Here is a 17,966-nt window from a genome sequence, read left to right on the forward strand (position 1 = left end):
TGGGGCACATCTGGACAGGTCAGGTGGCGGTCCATGTGACCTGCAGGTCCAGCCCGGGTTGCTCGGACCGCTCTCAGGCCCATTAAGACATTAACACCACAGGCCAGTAAAAACAAACGGCACAAAGGTAACAACCATGTCTCTCCTCTGCCCCGTGACCTCCTCTCTCTTGGCTCTGTTTGTCTAACCTTTTGTCACATGATCGTCACAGACACACCCTCTTCATCGCCACAGTCCTAACTTTTGTTTCTAAATGTCATAAGCACTCGAGAAGCACACATCAGATGTTTCAGAAAGTCCTAGGCCGAGAAGAGCATCCTAGTTAAAAGACACTGTGCCTGCTAAAAAGTTGAGCTGAGGCAGGAAAGTGTGTGCGTGTGTGGGTTCCCTAAGGGTTATACAGAGTGTGTGAAAGTTCAGCTTAAACTGACTACTGGCTGTTTGGAGTGGATATGAGAATCTACTTAGTGGGTATGTGATGAAGTTGGAATATTGAGTGTGAAAATAAACCCAACACATTTGGGTGTGTAACAATCTGAGGTCACCATCAGTGGGCCGTCAAACTTTGAACTTTGACCTTTGGGGTTCTAACACAATGTTGGGTCCTTGCACTGACCAGTAAACTCAAACATTCTCTACGTGTCTCAAGAGCTGAATCAACAAGCAGTCATTTAAACTAATAACTATAAAACGCCACTTCCTGCCTGCTAAAATGTCAGTTCAACAGGCTTTAGAAACGCCTGGGTTTTCGACAACATTTTCATCTAAAATTTGTTCAGTTTTCATTGTGCATAACAAGCTAGTCCGTTTGCCCTGCACTGTATTTATAATGTGCAATGTATATATATATATATATATATATATATATATATACATTCCGGGGAATCGAGTGCCCCAAAAAAAGCACCTTACGTATTGCTGACTTGCATTTTTTTACTGATGGTGACTGCTAAATAACCCGACGGGGGCTAAAGAAAGTTGCAAGTCCCAGCAATTTGATAAAGTAGGTGAGAAAAACTATTGAATTCAAGAAATAACTCATCTCAAAGTATGAATTTGGCATCCCTGTGGCTGATCTCTCATAAAAGTGATGTTAAATGTTCATTTACCCATTTCATCTGGCATTTAGAACTATAACCTCAGCAAAGCGCAAGCGCAGCACGGAGGTTATGTTTTTGCTGGCGTTAATCTCTTTGTCCCTTTGTTTGTTTGTGTTCAAAATAACTTGAAAACTTCTACATGGATGTGGATGACATTTTCAGGAATTGTAGGAAATGGCATATGGAAGAACTGATTACATTTTGGGGGTGATCCGGATCACCGTCTGGATCCAGGAATTTTTTAAAGGATTCTTAGACTTAGCGAGATAGAACCATTTTCGGCATTTGTGCATATAATGCCACAAAAAATGGTCAGAGGAACTTGAACTTGGAGGAACTTGGACAAAAATACAGGACAAGTTTCCAACAGGTTCTACAAAATGTCAAAGACTGATCCAAAAAATGTAGGATTATTATTTTGGGGGAGCTATGGCGCTTGGTGGAGGTCTGCGCTCTGAGTGTTTCTCTGGTTTCACATTGCTTTCTGAATATACAACTAGAATTAGTCTCTAAAAGATATGTTTTGTTAATATTTTTGGGTGCCTGGAATGGATTAATTGGATTTACGTTAATTCCAATCGGAAAAATTGCTTCGGTTTTTGTATGTTTCAAATTTTGTCTGACATTTTGGAATGAATGAATAACAAAAACCGAGGTTGCACTGTACAGTAATTTCTCGTTTATCACAGTTAATTGATTTCAGACCTGATAGTGATGAGTGAATTTCCGCCAAGTAGGATTTCTTATTTAGAAATGGAATATATTCATAGTCAGAGCATAGAAAACCTGTTTACAACCTTCTAAATAGGAAAAGGCTTCTTGAGACGTCATCTGTACTTCTGTGAAGAAGGTGTCGGACGTTTCGCTCCTCATCCGAAGAGCTTCGTCAGCGAGCCTTGTCTTTAGGACCTAAAGACAAGGCTCCAAACCAGAAACAAAGCAATGTGGTCTATTCCATCCACTGTAAAGATGAGGAATGCAAAGAGCACTACATTGGGGAAACTAAGCAAATGCTCCAAAAAAGGCTTTATCAACATCGCAGAGAGAATTCTAGTGGTCCTCAATCAGCAGTACATCTACACCTTAAAGCTACCAATCACTCTTTTGAGGACAGCGAGGTAAAGATTTTGGCCAAAGAAAACAGATGGTTTGAAAGAGGAGTAAAGGAAGCTATCTTTGTCAAACAACAGAACCCATCATTGAATCGGAATGGTGGTTTGAGGTTTAATTTGGACCCTGTGTTCAGCAGGTTACTGAGACCAAAACCCACAGCTCTTAGTCTTGCAAATGAGGTGAAGCCAGGGCCGAGCCAGAACAATAGATGCTAACAAGCCAGTATCAGAGTCGTTCATACCCAATTCAGGGAGCGACACTTCCCTTTTATCGGAGGTGTTAACAGCAAGATAGGATTATACCACTACTCCGCCCAGGCTTAGTGTAAGGAACCAATAGTAGGAGGGTGTTGGCACACCAATTCCGCCCACTCTTACTGTATTTAAGGCCTAAGCTACCAGCACTTATTAGTTCGCTGACGAAGCTCTTCGGATGAGGAGCGAAACGTCTGACACCTTCTTCACAGAAGTACAGATGACATCTCAAGAAGCCTTTTCCTCGATGGACAACTCCTGTACGACTGAGAGCCTACACAGACGAACCTTCTAAATATGTTTTTTTTAACATTATTAAAGGCTTCTAGACATAAAATAACACCTCTGTAGTCACCTTTACACTAATATTACTCAATATAGTACAAATAAGAGTAAATAAACCATTTAAGAAACAAAACAAAACTTGCGCTTGTGTGTGTAGCTGTAAATGTGTTCCGGTGCTAGGGGAGCTGTGTGGTCCCTGTGGACAGGAAGTGATGTCAGAGGTTCAGAGTTGAGTGTTAATTGGGTATGGATTACGGCCACAACAGTAGCCCATGTCAGGGATTAGTGTGCCTGTTGTGAGATAATTCAAACCTGCAATAAAAGCGATCAACTGTGGTGCTTGTGTGTCTCACCAAACATTACTGACATCTAGTGTGACCAGTGTAGAATACTACACATCCTCACACATCTTTGAATGAGTCTTCTGAATGCCTTTTATTTGTATTTTACTTTATTTACCAATTTTTCTACTGCAAAATGCAAATTTAGGCCAAAAATACACATTTGCATGTTTTTTGACTAATAATAGGCCGTATTCAACCATGATTTCTTAATTAATATATATAATTTATATATTTTTTAAAAATCATGATCGAGAATTACTGTACTCTACTTCTTCCATTTCGATGGATGAACAGGGTGATAGAGGTGCAGTGATGAGGACGATGAGCACGCCACAGGGAGCGAGGACATGTGGAGAAGGAGAAGGGTGAACAGAGGGATGTTGAGAGGTTGTTGAGAGGAGAAGCAGTAGAGATACTTGGTGCTTGCAAGACAAGCGTTAGTGGAGGTAAAAAGACGGGAAAGACAGGGACACAAAGTGAGTGCAGGAGAGCGAAAACAAAGGAGGCAGTGTGTGCTGAGCTGGGAATTGAGTCGCCATCTGAGACGAATAAAAAGTGAAATAACAATAAAAGTCAGAAGGTGCTACCTCTCCTCCTCCTCCCTCCTTCTAACCACTGTATGCGCGTGCACATACACACACACACACACACACACACACACACACACACACACACACACACACACACACACAAACTTTAATTGTCCTTTGTTTTATGTCAAACGCCTTTAAATGTGACAATACATTTGAAAATGACACACTTGACTATTTTTCAGTCCATAAACACTAGGAGTGCACAAGCATGTACTTTATAAGCAATTGTTAAGTGTGTGTGTGTGTGTGTATGTGAGTGTGTGTGAGAGAGAGAGAGAGAGAGAGAGAGAGAGAGAGAGAGAGAGACATAACAGTAGCAGTGTGAGCGCGACTGGTGCCAGTTTCAATCGTCCCTGGAGCGCTAATTAAGCTAATAAGCCGGAAGCCACTGACAACAACAAATCTCAGTGTGTCTTTGCACCTTGGAGAGCCAGAACCAGAACCAAAATTCATGGAGGCCGACATGAAAATGTTACATAAAAACATCACGACAGACGCAAATATATTTTTTATTGACTCCAAAGCTGATCCTATACAGCATGCAATGTAATAGCATATGGTCACGGTGGAGGTTGGAATCCGAAGCGCACTGGGCCATAAAGTTAAAAATAATAAATGCAAAACATATGTTGTATACGCGCATGTTAAAATAATGAATACGAAGTGCAAATGTATCGCTGGAAGAGACAAAGTGACAGAATTTCAAGGCGGCACAGATTGTGCATCGTGTTTGCATTATTAGCAGGTGCACACGAACGCCTCGCATTGCTGCACGGACACGTCGTAAATCAGCAGGCAGCACTGATCTGTTTGACGGAGAGCTCCGAATGAGTTCAGAGCGTTGAAGCTGCGGAGCATCTTGAAATCATGAACATAAGATCCGTACAAGCGTCGCAAGGCCGCTCTCTGATGGATGCCGTTTGCAGACAAAGTATGGAGGAAGAACACAAACGGACATTTTTCTCCAAATATTACCATCTGCTCTGTGCTGGCGTACCACATTCGGTCAACTTATGAGCGTAGTGTATTGTGCGTGTGTCGAGGTGGTGTGTGATGAAGGGTGGTGGTGTGTGGAAAGACGTGTGGCGTTAACGCGAGGAAGGGCTGGGGGAAGTATGGAGGCGCTCTCATAATTGCAGCTGCTTGAAGCAATTTGAATGTTTTGACTGAAGCACACTTGCACACGTGCAAGCATGTGCACCCCAAGGATCACAAAACTGTACCATTTGTATCAACTGTATAGGACAGCTGTGTCCAAAATGCAGCCTGCAGCACATTATAAAAATATCATTTAAGAAGAAATTGAAAAATTGTCTGTAATTTTACAACAATAAAGTCAAAGAGAAAAAAAAGTCATAATTTTATGAGAATAACGTCATATTCATAGTCATATTATCAAGAGTGAGAAAACATTTTTTTTTAAGTTATAATATTATGAGAAATAAACAAAACAACAAATAAAGCTGTTATTTTTGGAAAATTAGGTTGCGGAATAAGTTACGATGTTACGAGAATACAGTGAAAATATTATGGGAATAAAGTCATAATTACGAGAAGAAAATGTACAAGAACAAAGTTCAAATAGGTGGAAAATTTAAAAATCAACAACAGCAGAAATGGAAAAAACACCTGCAATTGAATGAGAATAAAGTCTAAATATATAAGAGAAAAAGTTGTATCCTAACGTGAAAAAGTCAAGAATAAACCTGGAATCTTTTGAGGAAAAATGTAATTTTGGTAGCATAGAGTTCAAATATTAAGGGGAAAAAATGCTATTTTTTAAAGTCATAATATTATAAGAAAAAAATGAAACAAAATGAAGTTATAATTTTTGGAAAATTGGGTTGAGGAAAAAGTCATGATATTATGGGACATAAAGTTTTAATATTACTAAAAGGAAATTTACAAAGATTATTTAAGAAGAAAGTTGCAATGTTTGGAGGAAAAAAAAAGGCAAAAATGGGGAAAAAAGGAGCACAGACCAAGGTTCATACTACAAGGCTCTTTTTTATACCGATGTCACAAAGCTGAGATGCAATTTTTTTCTTGAAATATAGTGTATAACTTCCTTAGCATATACATGTGTTGCTTTATAATCAAAGTGGCCCTTGCATCCTTTCATTTTTAAGTATGTGGCCCCTGGTGGAAAATGTTTGGACACCCCTGGTATGAGAAAAGTCAGATAAAGACACATACACAAACACACTCGTGCACACAAAGACTGACCCAAAGGTTCGAGGACAAACTGGTCCTGAGTGACAGCAAGTGGAGGCTGAACTGTGATGGTCAGCTTGGATGAGGTGAACACACTGTTGGCCTTCACCTTCACCTGGACACAAGCAGCAGAAAAAGGAGGAGGGAGATGAAAAAATGGAATCAATCCGCACACTGACCAAGGAGGAGAGAGCATGAGGACCACTGTTGTGTGACAAGAGCTCACCTTTACCCTCACTGAGGGGACAGGAAAACCATCAATGTCTTGAATCAGCGCTGCCTGAACAACGAGACAAAACAAATGAGTGTGTATGTGTGCATGTGGGAGGAAGTGTGCGTGTATGCGCACCGATGGGCTGTCCATGCTGGATGACACGCATGCCGTCACTGTCAGGTCCTCCTCACGTTCATCTTTACGCAGGATGTCTGGAAAAGTCACAAGTCACTTCATTAGGTGCACAATTAACGGTTTTGGAGGCAACGCTTGTCGCCTACCCTGACTCCTGCTGGCCTCTCGGATGAACTTGTGCAGCTTCTTCATCTCAGCATCCACTTGCTCGTAGTCCACCTCTCTGGAGTCCACCTTGGGGGTGGAGAAAAAGGAGGGGTCCGTGCCCATGTAAGAGCACAGGAGGTGACCGTCCCAACTCAGGCTGACCAGGGTGCCCCTCAGCTCCCTGACAACGTAGCAATTACGCCAAAACATCATTAGTGACAGAAACAAGCCTGTCAAAACAACACAGCTCTGGGATTTTATTTCAGTGCGACCACTTTACTTCCTAATTTTTATGGACGATACGTCAAAACTTCTGTAAAGATTTCTGACAGAACAAATGGGAAACGAGAGAAGCAGGAAATGCTGAGTGATGCAATAATGTGTTTAAACAGTGTGAGTGTGTGCTAACTGGTTGCAGATGTGCTGTACTTCCAGGCCAGGCCAATGAGGCGGTATCACACACACACACACACACGCACGCACACAGGAGGGAGGGGGTCCAGGTTGAGGCTCCACACCTGCACAGGAGGGAGTCACGGGCATTAAACGTTCACTTTAACTGCTGCGGAAACACACTCACACACACACTCACACACATGGCCGACTGTGACGGAAACACACTCTCACACTAAAAACAAAGACTCTTGCTTTGCCCACGGTGGGATGCTCCCACCCACTAATGTTGATGTTGAACATGAGCAACAAGACAAGGGAAAAGGTCTGAGCCCACATGCCAGGATGATGAAGAGGGTCCGCTCATCTTCGACCCAGGAGGTGGAGGCACTTGTCTGTTCTTATTTCCTCAACGCACTCTGTGCACTTCACGACACGTGTTGCACTCACGGGAAGTTGGCGACGCGCAGCGCCACGGGCACGAAGGCGAGCTGGGCGGCCCACTTGAGGGTGACATCCTGGTAAACCAGCAGCATGTTGGTGTGGTTGCCTAGCAGCAGGTTGGTGGTGCCGTCCGTCACTAAGCAGAAACAAAATATGTATTCGTACTATGGGACTGCCAAGTGTGTCGTGTTAGGGTGATGAGGATCATAAAACTGCTTTTTATTTTCTGTAGGGGAAGGGGAAAGTCACTGATATTACACGTGAAGGTCATTTTGTGTAAGTGTGCCTTTTGGTAAAATGGTAAAAAAAAAAAAAAAAAAAAAAAAAAAAAAGGCTAAAAAAACCCAAAAACTAACTATTATTCTCTGTAACATTTCGGATGGAGAAACCTTCTGCATTAATGCTCCTTGTGCATGGTTCGCTTCTGCCACCCAAATTGTGTTTAATATCCATGCCAAGCAGAACTTCCTTTCCTTTGTAAAGCTTTGCATCGGAACAAATGAGAAGGCTTGTATTTTTAAACGTGCACAGAAATGAAGTGCAAAGATGACATCACTTTACATCCCACAAAACATTTAGAATGCAAAAATACATCTAAAGTTACATATACACTTTCTCCTGCGGTTCATGGCTAAATAGATGAGCTATAAATACTATAGCTGCACATCCAGCCCATCCCACCAACGGTGCAGCTACCACCAAGTGAGATGTGAGGTGACGGCCACACGCAAAGCAAACACGCCTCAAACACAGTGCTGAGCAGTTCAAACATGGCGGGGGTGGCGGTCAGCGAGGGTCCAAATGACAGAGTGTGTGTTACTTCCACACCAAAACAAAACACACACCAGCATTATTATTTTACCACTTCCATTCTCATAATCCTCCGTTCTTATCTTTCTCTCTTTTTGACATCTTCAAAATGTACCAAAACTACCAGAAATGCACAAATCTACTTGAAGATCACTCAATGGCGAAAGGGTCCACTCACAGGAGGCGTAGGGCAGGAAGCAACTGGGGTTAAACTCCAGCTTCTTCATGAAACGGATCTGCCCGTTGTCTCGAAGGCAGTAGAGGTTGCGCTCGCCCAGGACAAAGATGGAGAAGGAGGAGTGGGAGGAGGAGGGCACGGAGATGTCGAGGGCTTGTTCGCCCAGGACCAACGTCCAGTCGGGCTGTGGAGGAAACACACAGATGGAAAAAGCCACGCCGGGCTTACTTACAAAGGAAATAATTCACACTCTGCTCTTTAGGAAGCCTGTGTAAATACTTTCAAACTGTGATGAAATATAATGTGACACGTTGGCATTTGAAGCACTTGAGTTTATCGAGGAAAAATCAGATTGCGCTTTGAATTAAAACGAGGAACCAAAACATTTACTCAACACATTCTGGACCGTTAAGTTGCAAGCAGGATACACTGACCAGCCACAACATTAGGTACACGTGCACTAGTCTGCCTTTACAAAACAATAATGCTCTGTTGCGGGAGATTTTTTTTAAACAAACAATACGTTTATCATTACTATTATTGTATGAAAAAAAACGCTTTAATCAGTGGGTGTCTGTTGTCATGGTTACCTGTTGCTCCCCCTCCCTGCCTAAGGCTTTCCACTGATGCTAAGAGAGGTGCTTCCTCCATGCCAAATACAACTAAGATCATGCCAGAGCTGTACAACTTGCATCAGTGAGTTTGTTGCAAATTGGGCTTGCTGGTGTTAATGAGCGTTAGTGGCCTCCACTCAGCCATCACACATGTGCAGGAACAAGTGACACCAGGCTGACATTGCAGCTGTCAGACTGGAGTCATGTCAGAGGAGAGTCCAAATGAGGGGAGGACGGGACTTACACTCAGCCTCTTGCCTCCACTCTTGAGGGGGAGATCGGGATCCTGACGACGTTCTGCCTCTGTGGCCACGGCCAAGGTCTCGTACCTGAGAGGCAGACACAGGCGAGCACATGTTAACGGCACAAACACCCCTGCTGATGTGATAAGAATTCATAATAAACGTAGTTAATGAGATCTAATCGAACACGTTTAACCACCACTTCAAGACCACACGATGGTCTTCCCTGATGACGCTAAGTGCGTACTGTATGGACCTTCTCACGTCCAACGCAACAGAGCGACATCTCGCGTTGATCTGGGTCGTGTTGATTTTAGTGTCTTTAGTGTGGAATGTTCCAGGAAGAGGTTGGCGGTCATGGCTGCTTGGCTAGAACGTGGCCACCATAACACCAGTGACCCGACCTGACAAGCACTGGTGGACCGTGGAAGCCATCACTGAAAATGACTGATGTAGGAAAGAGTAGTCCTGGCTGCTCAGTACAATATTTCAGTGTGACCTCAATTTTCATTATTAATTTGGTTCAAAAGGGCTGGTGAAAACCCAAACGTATGAAAACCGAAGCAATGTTTCCCATAAATAATCATGTAAATTAAATTAGAGTGGAAGCTTGGTTAGCATCCGTTTTCGGCTGACGTCAGAAATTTTGCTTCGGTTTGTGCGCATTCTCCAGTTAGCGCACAATATGGCGCGTGCCGTGTCGTGGTATTAATACACTGCGTGAGTCCAACTGTGTTATAAACGATGCGTGAAAGGGCTAAATTAACATTTAAGGTTACTTGTACCTTCACTGAAGACGTGACTGTTCCCAAAGACATGATGTGCCAGCGAGATCAACCACCACTACTTTCCTGTTTTCCCAGGAGTTATTTCTTGAATACAATAGCGTATCTCACCTTCTTTATCAAAATGCAACTTTCTTTGGCTCCTTTTTGGGATATTGAGGTGACAAACACTTGAATTCAAGAAATAACTCATGGCAAAACAGGAAGACGGTGGTGGTTGATCCCGTTGCCACGTCGTATCTTTGGGAGCAGTCGTCAAAAATCATGTCTTTAATTAAGGTCAAAGTAACCTTAAATGTTCATTTATCCCTTTCAGTCATGATTTTTATGTTTTTATATGTGTTTTTAATTGTTTTATATAATTGTATTTATAATTATATTATTTATAATTATTGTTATATTATTTATAATTGGATTTAGATGATTTGTTATGAGAAAAATTGATTTGGTTAGTGCCTGTTTCAGTTAGAGTCGGACCTTCTGGAACCAATTAATGACGCTAACCAAGGTTCCACTGTAATCCGTTCCAGATGCCCAAAAATATTCACATAAAAGACATTTTATAAAGAATAACTATAGTTTTACATGAAGAGAAAACAATTAGAAATGACAAATGAAATAAACAAACATCACTTTTACCTTTATTATTTTAACTTATTGGCAAAGACGGCAAGGAGTGGAGAGGAAGGATGGGAGGGGATTTCACCTTTGTGCTTTGCCATGAGTTCTTTCTTGAATTCAATAGTGTTCCTCACTGTCTTTATCAAATTGCTCGCATTCACAACTCTTTGGACTCAATTCCACTGAATAATACAGCACTGAGCAAATGGACTAGTTTGTTAAACACAATTTTGTGTGAAAACCGAGGCAAAATATTGGCAAACACTTCCTTAGAAAATCGCATTGTACAAACACTGGGGCATTCAAAAACCAAGGTTTGACTGTACTTTATTTCCATTGTTTCTTTGGGACAAAACCGTTTTGAAATTCAAACAAATTTGAGCCAGAACGTCTTGCTGCCACGGTGTTGTTGCCTTCTCTGATTCTCGCGCCTTGTACTATTTATTTTTATTCCTCTGCAGCTGCAAGCGGCTCCATCCAACACATTCTGCATCAGCTTACTAAAGCTGAGATTTTCACGAGGTCCAACTGACACCTCACCCGGGACACAGCCCACACGATTCAAACGGTCCCAGGGTGTCCCGTCTATTACCATGGATGTTGGGGCTGTTTAATATTATGCCTAACACCCAAGTGGATCTGAGAGGAGCCACAGCACAGCTCAGCATCAACCAGGAGAGCCCAGATGTTGAGCGAGGGGCCTTCCCGACTGATAGGATGTGTTTGCTTTGGATAGCTGAGGAAGGAGCTAAAAGTGTACAGTATATTATTACGGTAATTGCACACATTGTACATATGAACATGAAATCTTACTTTACAAAGATAGCAATTCTCTGCGCGTACGTGTGGGTGTGCGATGTTAATTGTGTGTTGCGTTTCCACTGAGATGCTCTTCGGCAAACATGAGAAGAATGTTTGTTTAAACTTTACATAAGCACCGACAGCGCCTGCACGCATGCCACACTGCCAGAACACTGTCTTCACGTGTGACAACTCGCACCTTGTTCACCACAAACACTTTCAAACAGCAACACAAATGTTCCTGAGTGCATGCCTCGTACATCTACATATGTGTGTGTGGTGCAAGGTCAGCTTGCAAGAAAATCATCACATGTCTGTGGTTTGTCACATTTTCTGTTCCGCTCACATTTTTTATGTTATTTTCACCACGTTTTTGTAACACTTACATATCCTTACGAGCACGTGCAGCTCAGCATTCATTCACTCTTGCTTAATGGAATATCCCAGTGAAACCTACTTGTAGCTCTCCAGCTGGCGAGCAGAGGACACAGTCAGGAAGCTGTCCGTCCTGGAATTGTAGGCCAGCGGGCCGGGAAGCAGGAAGCCCGGGAGGAACCTTCCAAAGGAGTAGCTGTCCTGCTCGAAGAACATCAGCATCCCATCCATTGACTGGATGCACAGCGAGTGATGGCCTGATGGAAGGAGGAGGTGGATGCTGACATCATCTAACTCAACAAAAGCATGGACGGGAAACTGTATCATTTGCATATTTTGATTGGACTTACTTTGATTTTACTGCACTATTTAATAGTATATAAACAACCAATAATAACCTCATTAACACACATAATCAAACATGCTGCTTCTGTCCTCTTCCAGCAGCGATGTTGTGTTGTGCAGCAAGGTGTGTTTCTCATTCTGGCTCAGTCTGATATCTCTATTAACACCCACACACACACACACACACGCACACACGCAACTCCACCATAAAGCAGCGATGTGACCGGGGGACTATAATTAGGCCTCAATGCGCTATTAAAACTCTCACTGCCGTCAAGTAGAGGTCAGGGAGACAGCCACCGACAGCGCACTACAGAAACACACACACATGCACACACGCACACACGCACACACACACACACACAAAGCATCTATCAGCACAAATTTGAGGAGAAAAGCCACACACTCATACACACCACCTCTGTGTAAACACGTGTGTGTTTATGAGAGATGAACACGTTTCAGGGTGGCCATTAACACAAAGAAGGACAAGGTTGTTCACAGCAGACACACCCTAAATATATACAGACAGTGTGTGTGCGTGTGTGTATGTGTTTTGCCATTGAAGAGTCATTAGAGTCACTTTGCTCTTGACTGAGAAACACTGACTCAGCAGTTAAGGTACACATGGATGTCTCAGATTTGATGATGAGCATATTAGCATCACACTCTGGCATTACTGAGACGCGCAAAGACACCAATGTGAAGGATGCAGGTCAACATTAACGTTAAAAACACACATATACAGTACATGGGTGCGGTGGAACTTTTAAAGTCAGCACCTAGAGCACTAATAGGCAACTATTATAAATATGCTATTATAAATCCTCTATTGTCACTCGCACACACACAGCTCTCTGGCTTGAGTCAAGAGGTCGTGAGGAGAAAGTACTCACTCTTATGAGAGGTCCTCCTGACAAACAGAACTAGGTGTGTATGCTCCTTTAAACTATAATGAATAACGAAAATAGATCATAACATAAATGGCAAGGTGTTAAAATGTAAAAAAAAAAAAAAAAAAAGGAAATAAAGAGAGGCTCCTGTTTGGACATGAGGTCTCTTTACAGTGCACATAATGTATCAGTATTAAAAACTTCACTCTATGTGCTATTTTGGTTTATTAGCTAAAGGCCGCCTTCTGCTGTAGTTATTGAATGTTTTGCGTCCAAGGCAATAAGCTGACTTATTACATGCGAATAAAAGCTAATAACGCACTCTAATAATATCTTGCAGTGTATGAAGGACGCTGTGATGTGGTTTGGCTTTAAGGTCAAGTTAAAGAACGAGCAAAAAGTGTCCTTGTGCGAGACAAAGGCCCTCTAAGTGGCTCTGCGGAGCTCACCTTTGACCTCACGGGGGGAGGGGGGCGCGGAGGGGGAAGTCCCCTAAAGCAAACAGCATCCCATTCATTCAAACCTACTTACGGGAGAGACCAACGACAGCCATTCAGTGGAATGGCGCGCCCTCTAGCGGTGGACACAATTACATCCCCGAGTCCTGGACCTGAGTGTGCTACACAAAGATAACTACACATTTTAGATCTCCGGCTGTCTCTCTCTCTCTCTCTCACACACACACGCACACCCACGCACAAAATGTAAACAGGGAGTGAATGAAGGGTCCATCACGCCAGGCCACAGACAGTCTGGAGTTTCTGCACTCACACACACACACACACACACACACACACACACACGCGCGCACCCACACACACACACATCTCAACAAAGCAGCCTTTATTTGGAATGACCATTTTTCTCTGCTTGAAAGGGGGTTCCCGTTGTGTGTGTGTTATTCTTGGATTCTGGAGCCCAGGGCTGTCCCCGACTTGGTTTTTCCACAAGCCGAGAGCATGAGACAGCATCATTGAAGTTTGTGTGTGTGTGTGTGTGTGTGCACGTGCAGTACCTGTGACTCCTCCGAAGGCACCATAGGTCATGTTGCAGGCGGTCCTCTGCAGGTTGTGTTCGTAAACCAGTTTGACCTGGTACTGGTCGCCGTGCTCCACGTTCCCTGCCGTTCCTGAACACACACACACGCATAAACACATACGACATGTCAACATATACCAACATGGACGCCGCTCAGGTCAAACAGGAAGCGGTACGGTGAGGACAGTTAACGGTTACCTAAAACAGAGAAGACTGACAGCTTCCTGGGGTGCAGGACAGCCAAGTGAAGAAGATCCGAACACCTGAAAACACAACATCATCATCACTATTATTATTCTTAGTGCAGAGTTGGATCTCAGAGCAAGAACAGGATTATTTTTTATCCTTGAAGCCACTAAGTAGTCACTGACCTCTACCTGCCCTATTGTTCTATTGATTTTATTCAACTGTTCTTCTATTGATTTTGAGTTTTGACATCCCTGAGGAGTTAAATTCAGTGCTCTCTACCTTTTCTATTGTTCAATTGATAAATAACACTATTGATCTTGCATAATGAACCTTTGTTTTCTGTATGCAAAACTATAATTATCTATAAAATGTATTTCTTGTTTATATTTTTGGGTGTCCAGAAGGGATTAATTGGATTTACATGCTTTACTATGGGAAAAAGTTGGAACAAATTAATAACAAAAGCCAAAACGTACAAAAACCGAGGCAGTTTTTCCCATAGGAAATAATGTAAATCCAATCACACCCATAAAATATGAAAAAAAAAAACATTTGATGAAGAATAATTACAGTTTTAAATGCAGAAAACAATGTAAAATAGGTATAAATGACAAATGTGTGAAACTTATTGTCGATGCGGACTTCCCGTACATCCTGGCAAGCTGGAATTCAATTCAATTTCTCACCTTCCTTGCTGGCACTCCCAACTTTCTTTGGCCCCGTTATTCAGTAGTCAGACTCAATGAAAAATACACGGACAGTGACTCAGCTAAGTGTAGGGTGCTTCGTTTGGGCATACAATAGTTTGTTTCGTGCAATACTGTACAAAAACCGAGGCTAAATTTTGGCAAAAAATAATCAGTGAAAACCAAATCATACCAAAAGCAGGGGGTACAAAAAACAAATTTTGACTGTAATCCATTTCAATCCTCACAACTGACCCTCAACCATCAAGGTGGTAATGTCAGAGCTACTGTAGATCACTATTGATTTTTAATTGCTGATGACATGTAGATGTTTGCATCAGCACCGTCCCAGTTGCAGCCACAGACAAGAAATCTGTCGATGTTTCCGCTGTGAGAACATGTGAAGCGGTTTGGAGCTTCCTGACATTGCTCGCTGGTGCTGGGAAAGGAACAACGAGAAAGGAGGAAACTGGATCCCACAAGTGTTCTTTCATCCTTGGAAAATGGTGCTAGTCGGCGTTGAAAGTCAAACCTTCCAGTGGCTGCCCTCCTTGCTCTGCCCAACATTATTTATAACGTGCGGCTCTAGCCGGGCTCGCCTCCGAAATGCCCGCCGGCCTCGGAGGAATTCTGTGCTGGAAACCGCAAGCTAACCAAACACCATTTCGCTCCCGACGTGATGGTGTGGGATGGAGGCAGACCTCTTGAGCTTTTTTCCAGACTGCACTTTGATGGGGAGACTACAGACAGGCAGCGCCACCTTCAGGAAACAAACTCTATTCACCCTCATTCAGTGTAACATGGCCTTGATGTCTCATTTAGTGCAAGACAGGATACTATATGGGAAAAGTGAAGAAAAAGCGGAGTCTTTGCAACTAAAAGAGCTTCTACTCTTCTTCTTCACGATTTTGGAGTGTGTCTATTCAATGTTGGTCCTATTCTAATTCTTCCACATCAAACTCCTCCAAGCATGCCTGAACAGAAAAGGGTCTTGAGAGCTGTATTACAATACTCAATGTAATGTAACTGCATCTACAGTTTAAATGACATTTTAGGTTAAGCATGTTAGCAGCACTGTGGGGTTATTAAACTGAGATAACTATTTTTGTCTTTATTTGATCGAGTCGAGGGGATCTGCCGTCCGGATGGTGGCCCAGATTTAGAGGCCAGCACACCAGTAAAGAGTCTAATCTGTTTTCTGTTCGAGGACAACCAAGCCAAACTCTGCGCTCGTGAGAGAGACACCAGGCTAATGCTAATTTGATCGAAAGGGAGATTATGTTGCAACTGTGGTTAGCTGCTTATGAAGGATGGCCAAACTCTATCACAATCTACAACTCATTCCTTCCTCGCGCATTTTGGATTGGGGAGCCTTTAAAATAAAGAGACGTCTTACTTTCTACTAGAAAAATACCCTGAATGTTTGAAGGGAAGACAACCGTGGCCTTCAGAATCTACTCACAAAACAAACTTCGCCTGTGCGCACCTGGATGATGGATTGATGATTTGGCAGTTTTTGTGACATTTGCATTAAATATGCAAAAGAAGGGCTCGTCCGGGATTTGAACCCGGGACCTCTCGCACCCTAAGCGAGAATCATACCCCTAGACCAACGAGCCTCACGTCATAGATCATAACAAGTACAGTTGCCACGTAGACCGCTGAGCCGTCTCACGTTGAGAAAAATGTGTGATTTACCGCCACCTACACACCGTTTACTGTATTGCAACAGATTTAATACGGACTACTGGAACAATTGGATGGCAGTAACACAAACCAAACAAAAAATATATATAAATATGTATATATATTTATTTACATAAAAACACCACCACCAGCTAACGTACATTACCAATAGTGGTTTAAAAGAACAAATTGAACAGATAAATGTCTCTTTTGTCACAATTCAATGTTAAACTTTGTACTAAACTTTGGTTGTAATACAACGAGTGGTGTCGATGACTGTCACTCACTGCTGTCTCGTATATACGTACATGTCCGTAGCGTGTTCACATACACAAAAGCAGCCTCAGAAAAGCACCGGACAATTTAGAAACAGTGTGGTTACGGTAGGCTAATACATTCAATGATAGCTAATGCTAGTAACTAAACTTTGCCAAATTGCTATCATTAGTTGACCCCAAACCTAACTAGTGGGCATTCGTGTCTTACATCGGTGTACTCAAAGCAGGAAGAGGCAGGATATAATGCAGCTGGAGGAACCTGATGCATACTGTCCCTTGAACACGCAACAGGTAGACAACATATACACCATTTCGGGATTTAAACAGCAACTACTGTATCTTAACTCTATACACGTACGCTATGAATGAGCAACTATTTACAAAAAGGTATGCTGGCAGTGCCTCTGGCTAGGGATGGTCCGATACGTTCGTTGAAAGGTATGTGATCGGCATTCGCCAAACAATGCGTTTCAATGTTGACAAATTCACCTGTGGCTCGTATTGTAGCCTGCAGCCTGTAGAGTCCCTGTATGCAGTGTAGGTCTTGTCCACACAGAAACATTCCTGGGTTTTTTTTTTGTTTTGTTTTTTTGGCGGGTTGAAAAAAAATTTGCGTGCACACTTTTTCGGATTAGTAAATAGTTGCATCCAGACGGGAACGTATCACGGGGTGAAAACGATGTAATGGATCTAAGGCACACGTGCCTGTGGCGCTGTGACTCGCAGACAGAACCACGTGACACCTAAACTATAGAAGAAGAAAGAACACATGCGTATAAAGTCCGTCATCTTCCGCTATCCAAGGCTTGTCTAGAAGGCTTGTCCAACGAAGAGGACTTACTTCTCAGATTAAGTACTGTATAAAACAAAAAAAGATCAGGAGAAGTCCAAATGTGGTGAGTCAGGCAAAAATAAATCACGTTCAAAGCCCCCTTTTTATTTTTTAATAATTCTAGATTTTTGGAGTCCCTGGCAGTCAGGGGTCCTTGGAATTGTCTTAACCACCCACCACCCCACCCGCACGCCCCGGCGAATAGCACTCATCCTAAATTAATACGCTTAATCTTTGTGACGGATATCGGTATCAGACGATCTCACTCATGGATGACCAATATCGTAATCGGCAGCATAAAACCCCAATCAGAGCACCTTTACTTCTGGCTTCCATGCATTATTTGTGGCATTTATT

General features: G+C 42.7%; 1 protein-coding gene and 1 non-coding gene across 3 annotated transcripts in view; both read right to left on the reverse strand.

Moving 5' to 3' along the window:
• The window catches only part of bbs9 (Bardet-Biedl syndrome 9), a 118,590-nt gene that overhangs the window by 98,416 nt on the left and 2,208 nt on the right, over positions 1 to 17,966 (reverse strand). For both annotated transcript variants that reach the window (XM_054781019.1, XM_054781018.1), the window contains exons 4-13: positions 14,137 to 14,201; positions 13,916 to 14,029; positions 11,745 to 11,919; positions 9,083 to 9,167; positions 8,225 to 8,408; positions 7,243 to 7,372; positions 6,399 to 6,580; positions 6,253 to 6,329; positions 6,130 to 6,183; positions 5,916 to 6,018 (exon numbers count right to left, since the gene is read on the reverse strand). In XM_054781019.1, the coding sequence (XP_054636994.1) occupies positions 5,916 to 6,018; positions 6,130 to 6,183; positions 6,253 to 6,329; positions 6,399 to 6,580; positions 7,243 to 7,372; positions 8,225 to 8,408; positions 9,083 to 9,167; positions 11,745 to 11,919; positions 13,916 to 14,029; positions 14,137 to 14,201 (1,169 nt within the window). The remainder of the gene's footprint in view (positions 1 to 5,915; positions 6,019 to 6,129; positions 6,184 to 6,252; positions 6,330 to 6,398; positions 6,581 to 7,242; positions 7,373 to 8,224; positions 8,409 to 9,082; positions 9,168 to 11,744; positions 11,920 to 13,915; positions 14,030 to 14,136; positions 14,202 to 17,966) is intronic.
• trnap-agg (transfer RNA proline (anticodon AGG)) lies at positions 16,361 to 16,432 on the reverse strand. The gene has a single exon. It is a non-coding gene; the product is annotated as a tRNA-Pro (tRNA).

The sequence above is a fragment of the Dunckerocampus dactyliophorus genome, chromosome 7 (assembly GCF_027744805.1).
Source record: "Dunckerocampus dactyliophorus isolate RoL2022-P2 chromosome 7, RoL_Ddac_1.1, whole genome shotgun sequence".
Lineage (NCBI taxonomy): Eukaryota > Metazoa > Chordata > Actinopteri > Syngnathiformes > Syngnathidae > Dunckerocampus > Dunckerocampus dactyliophorus.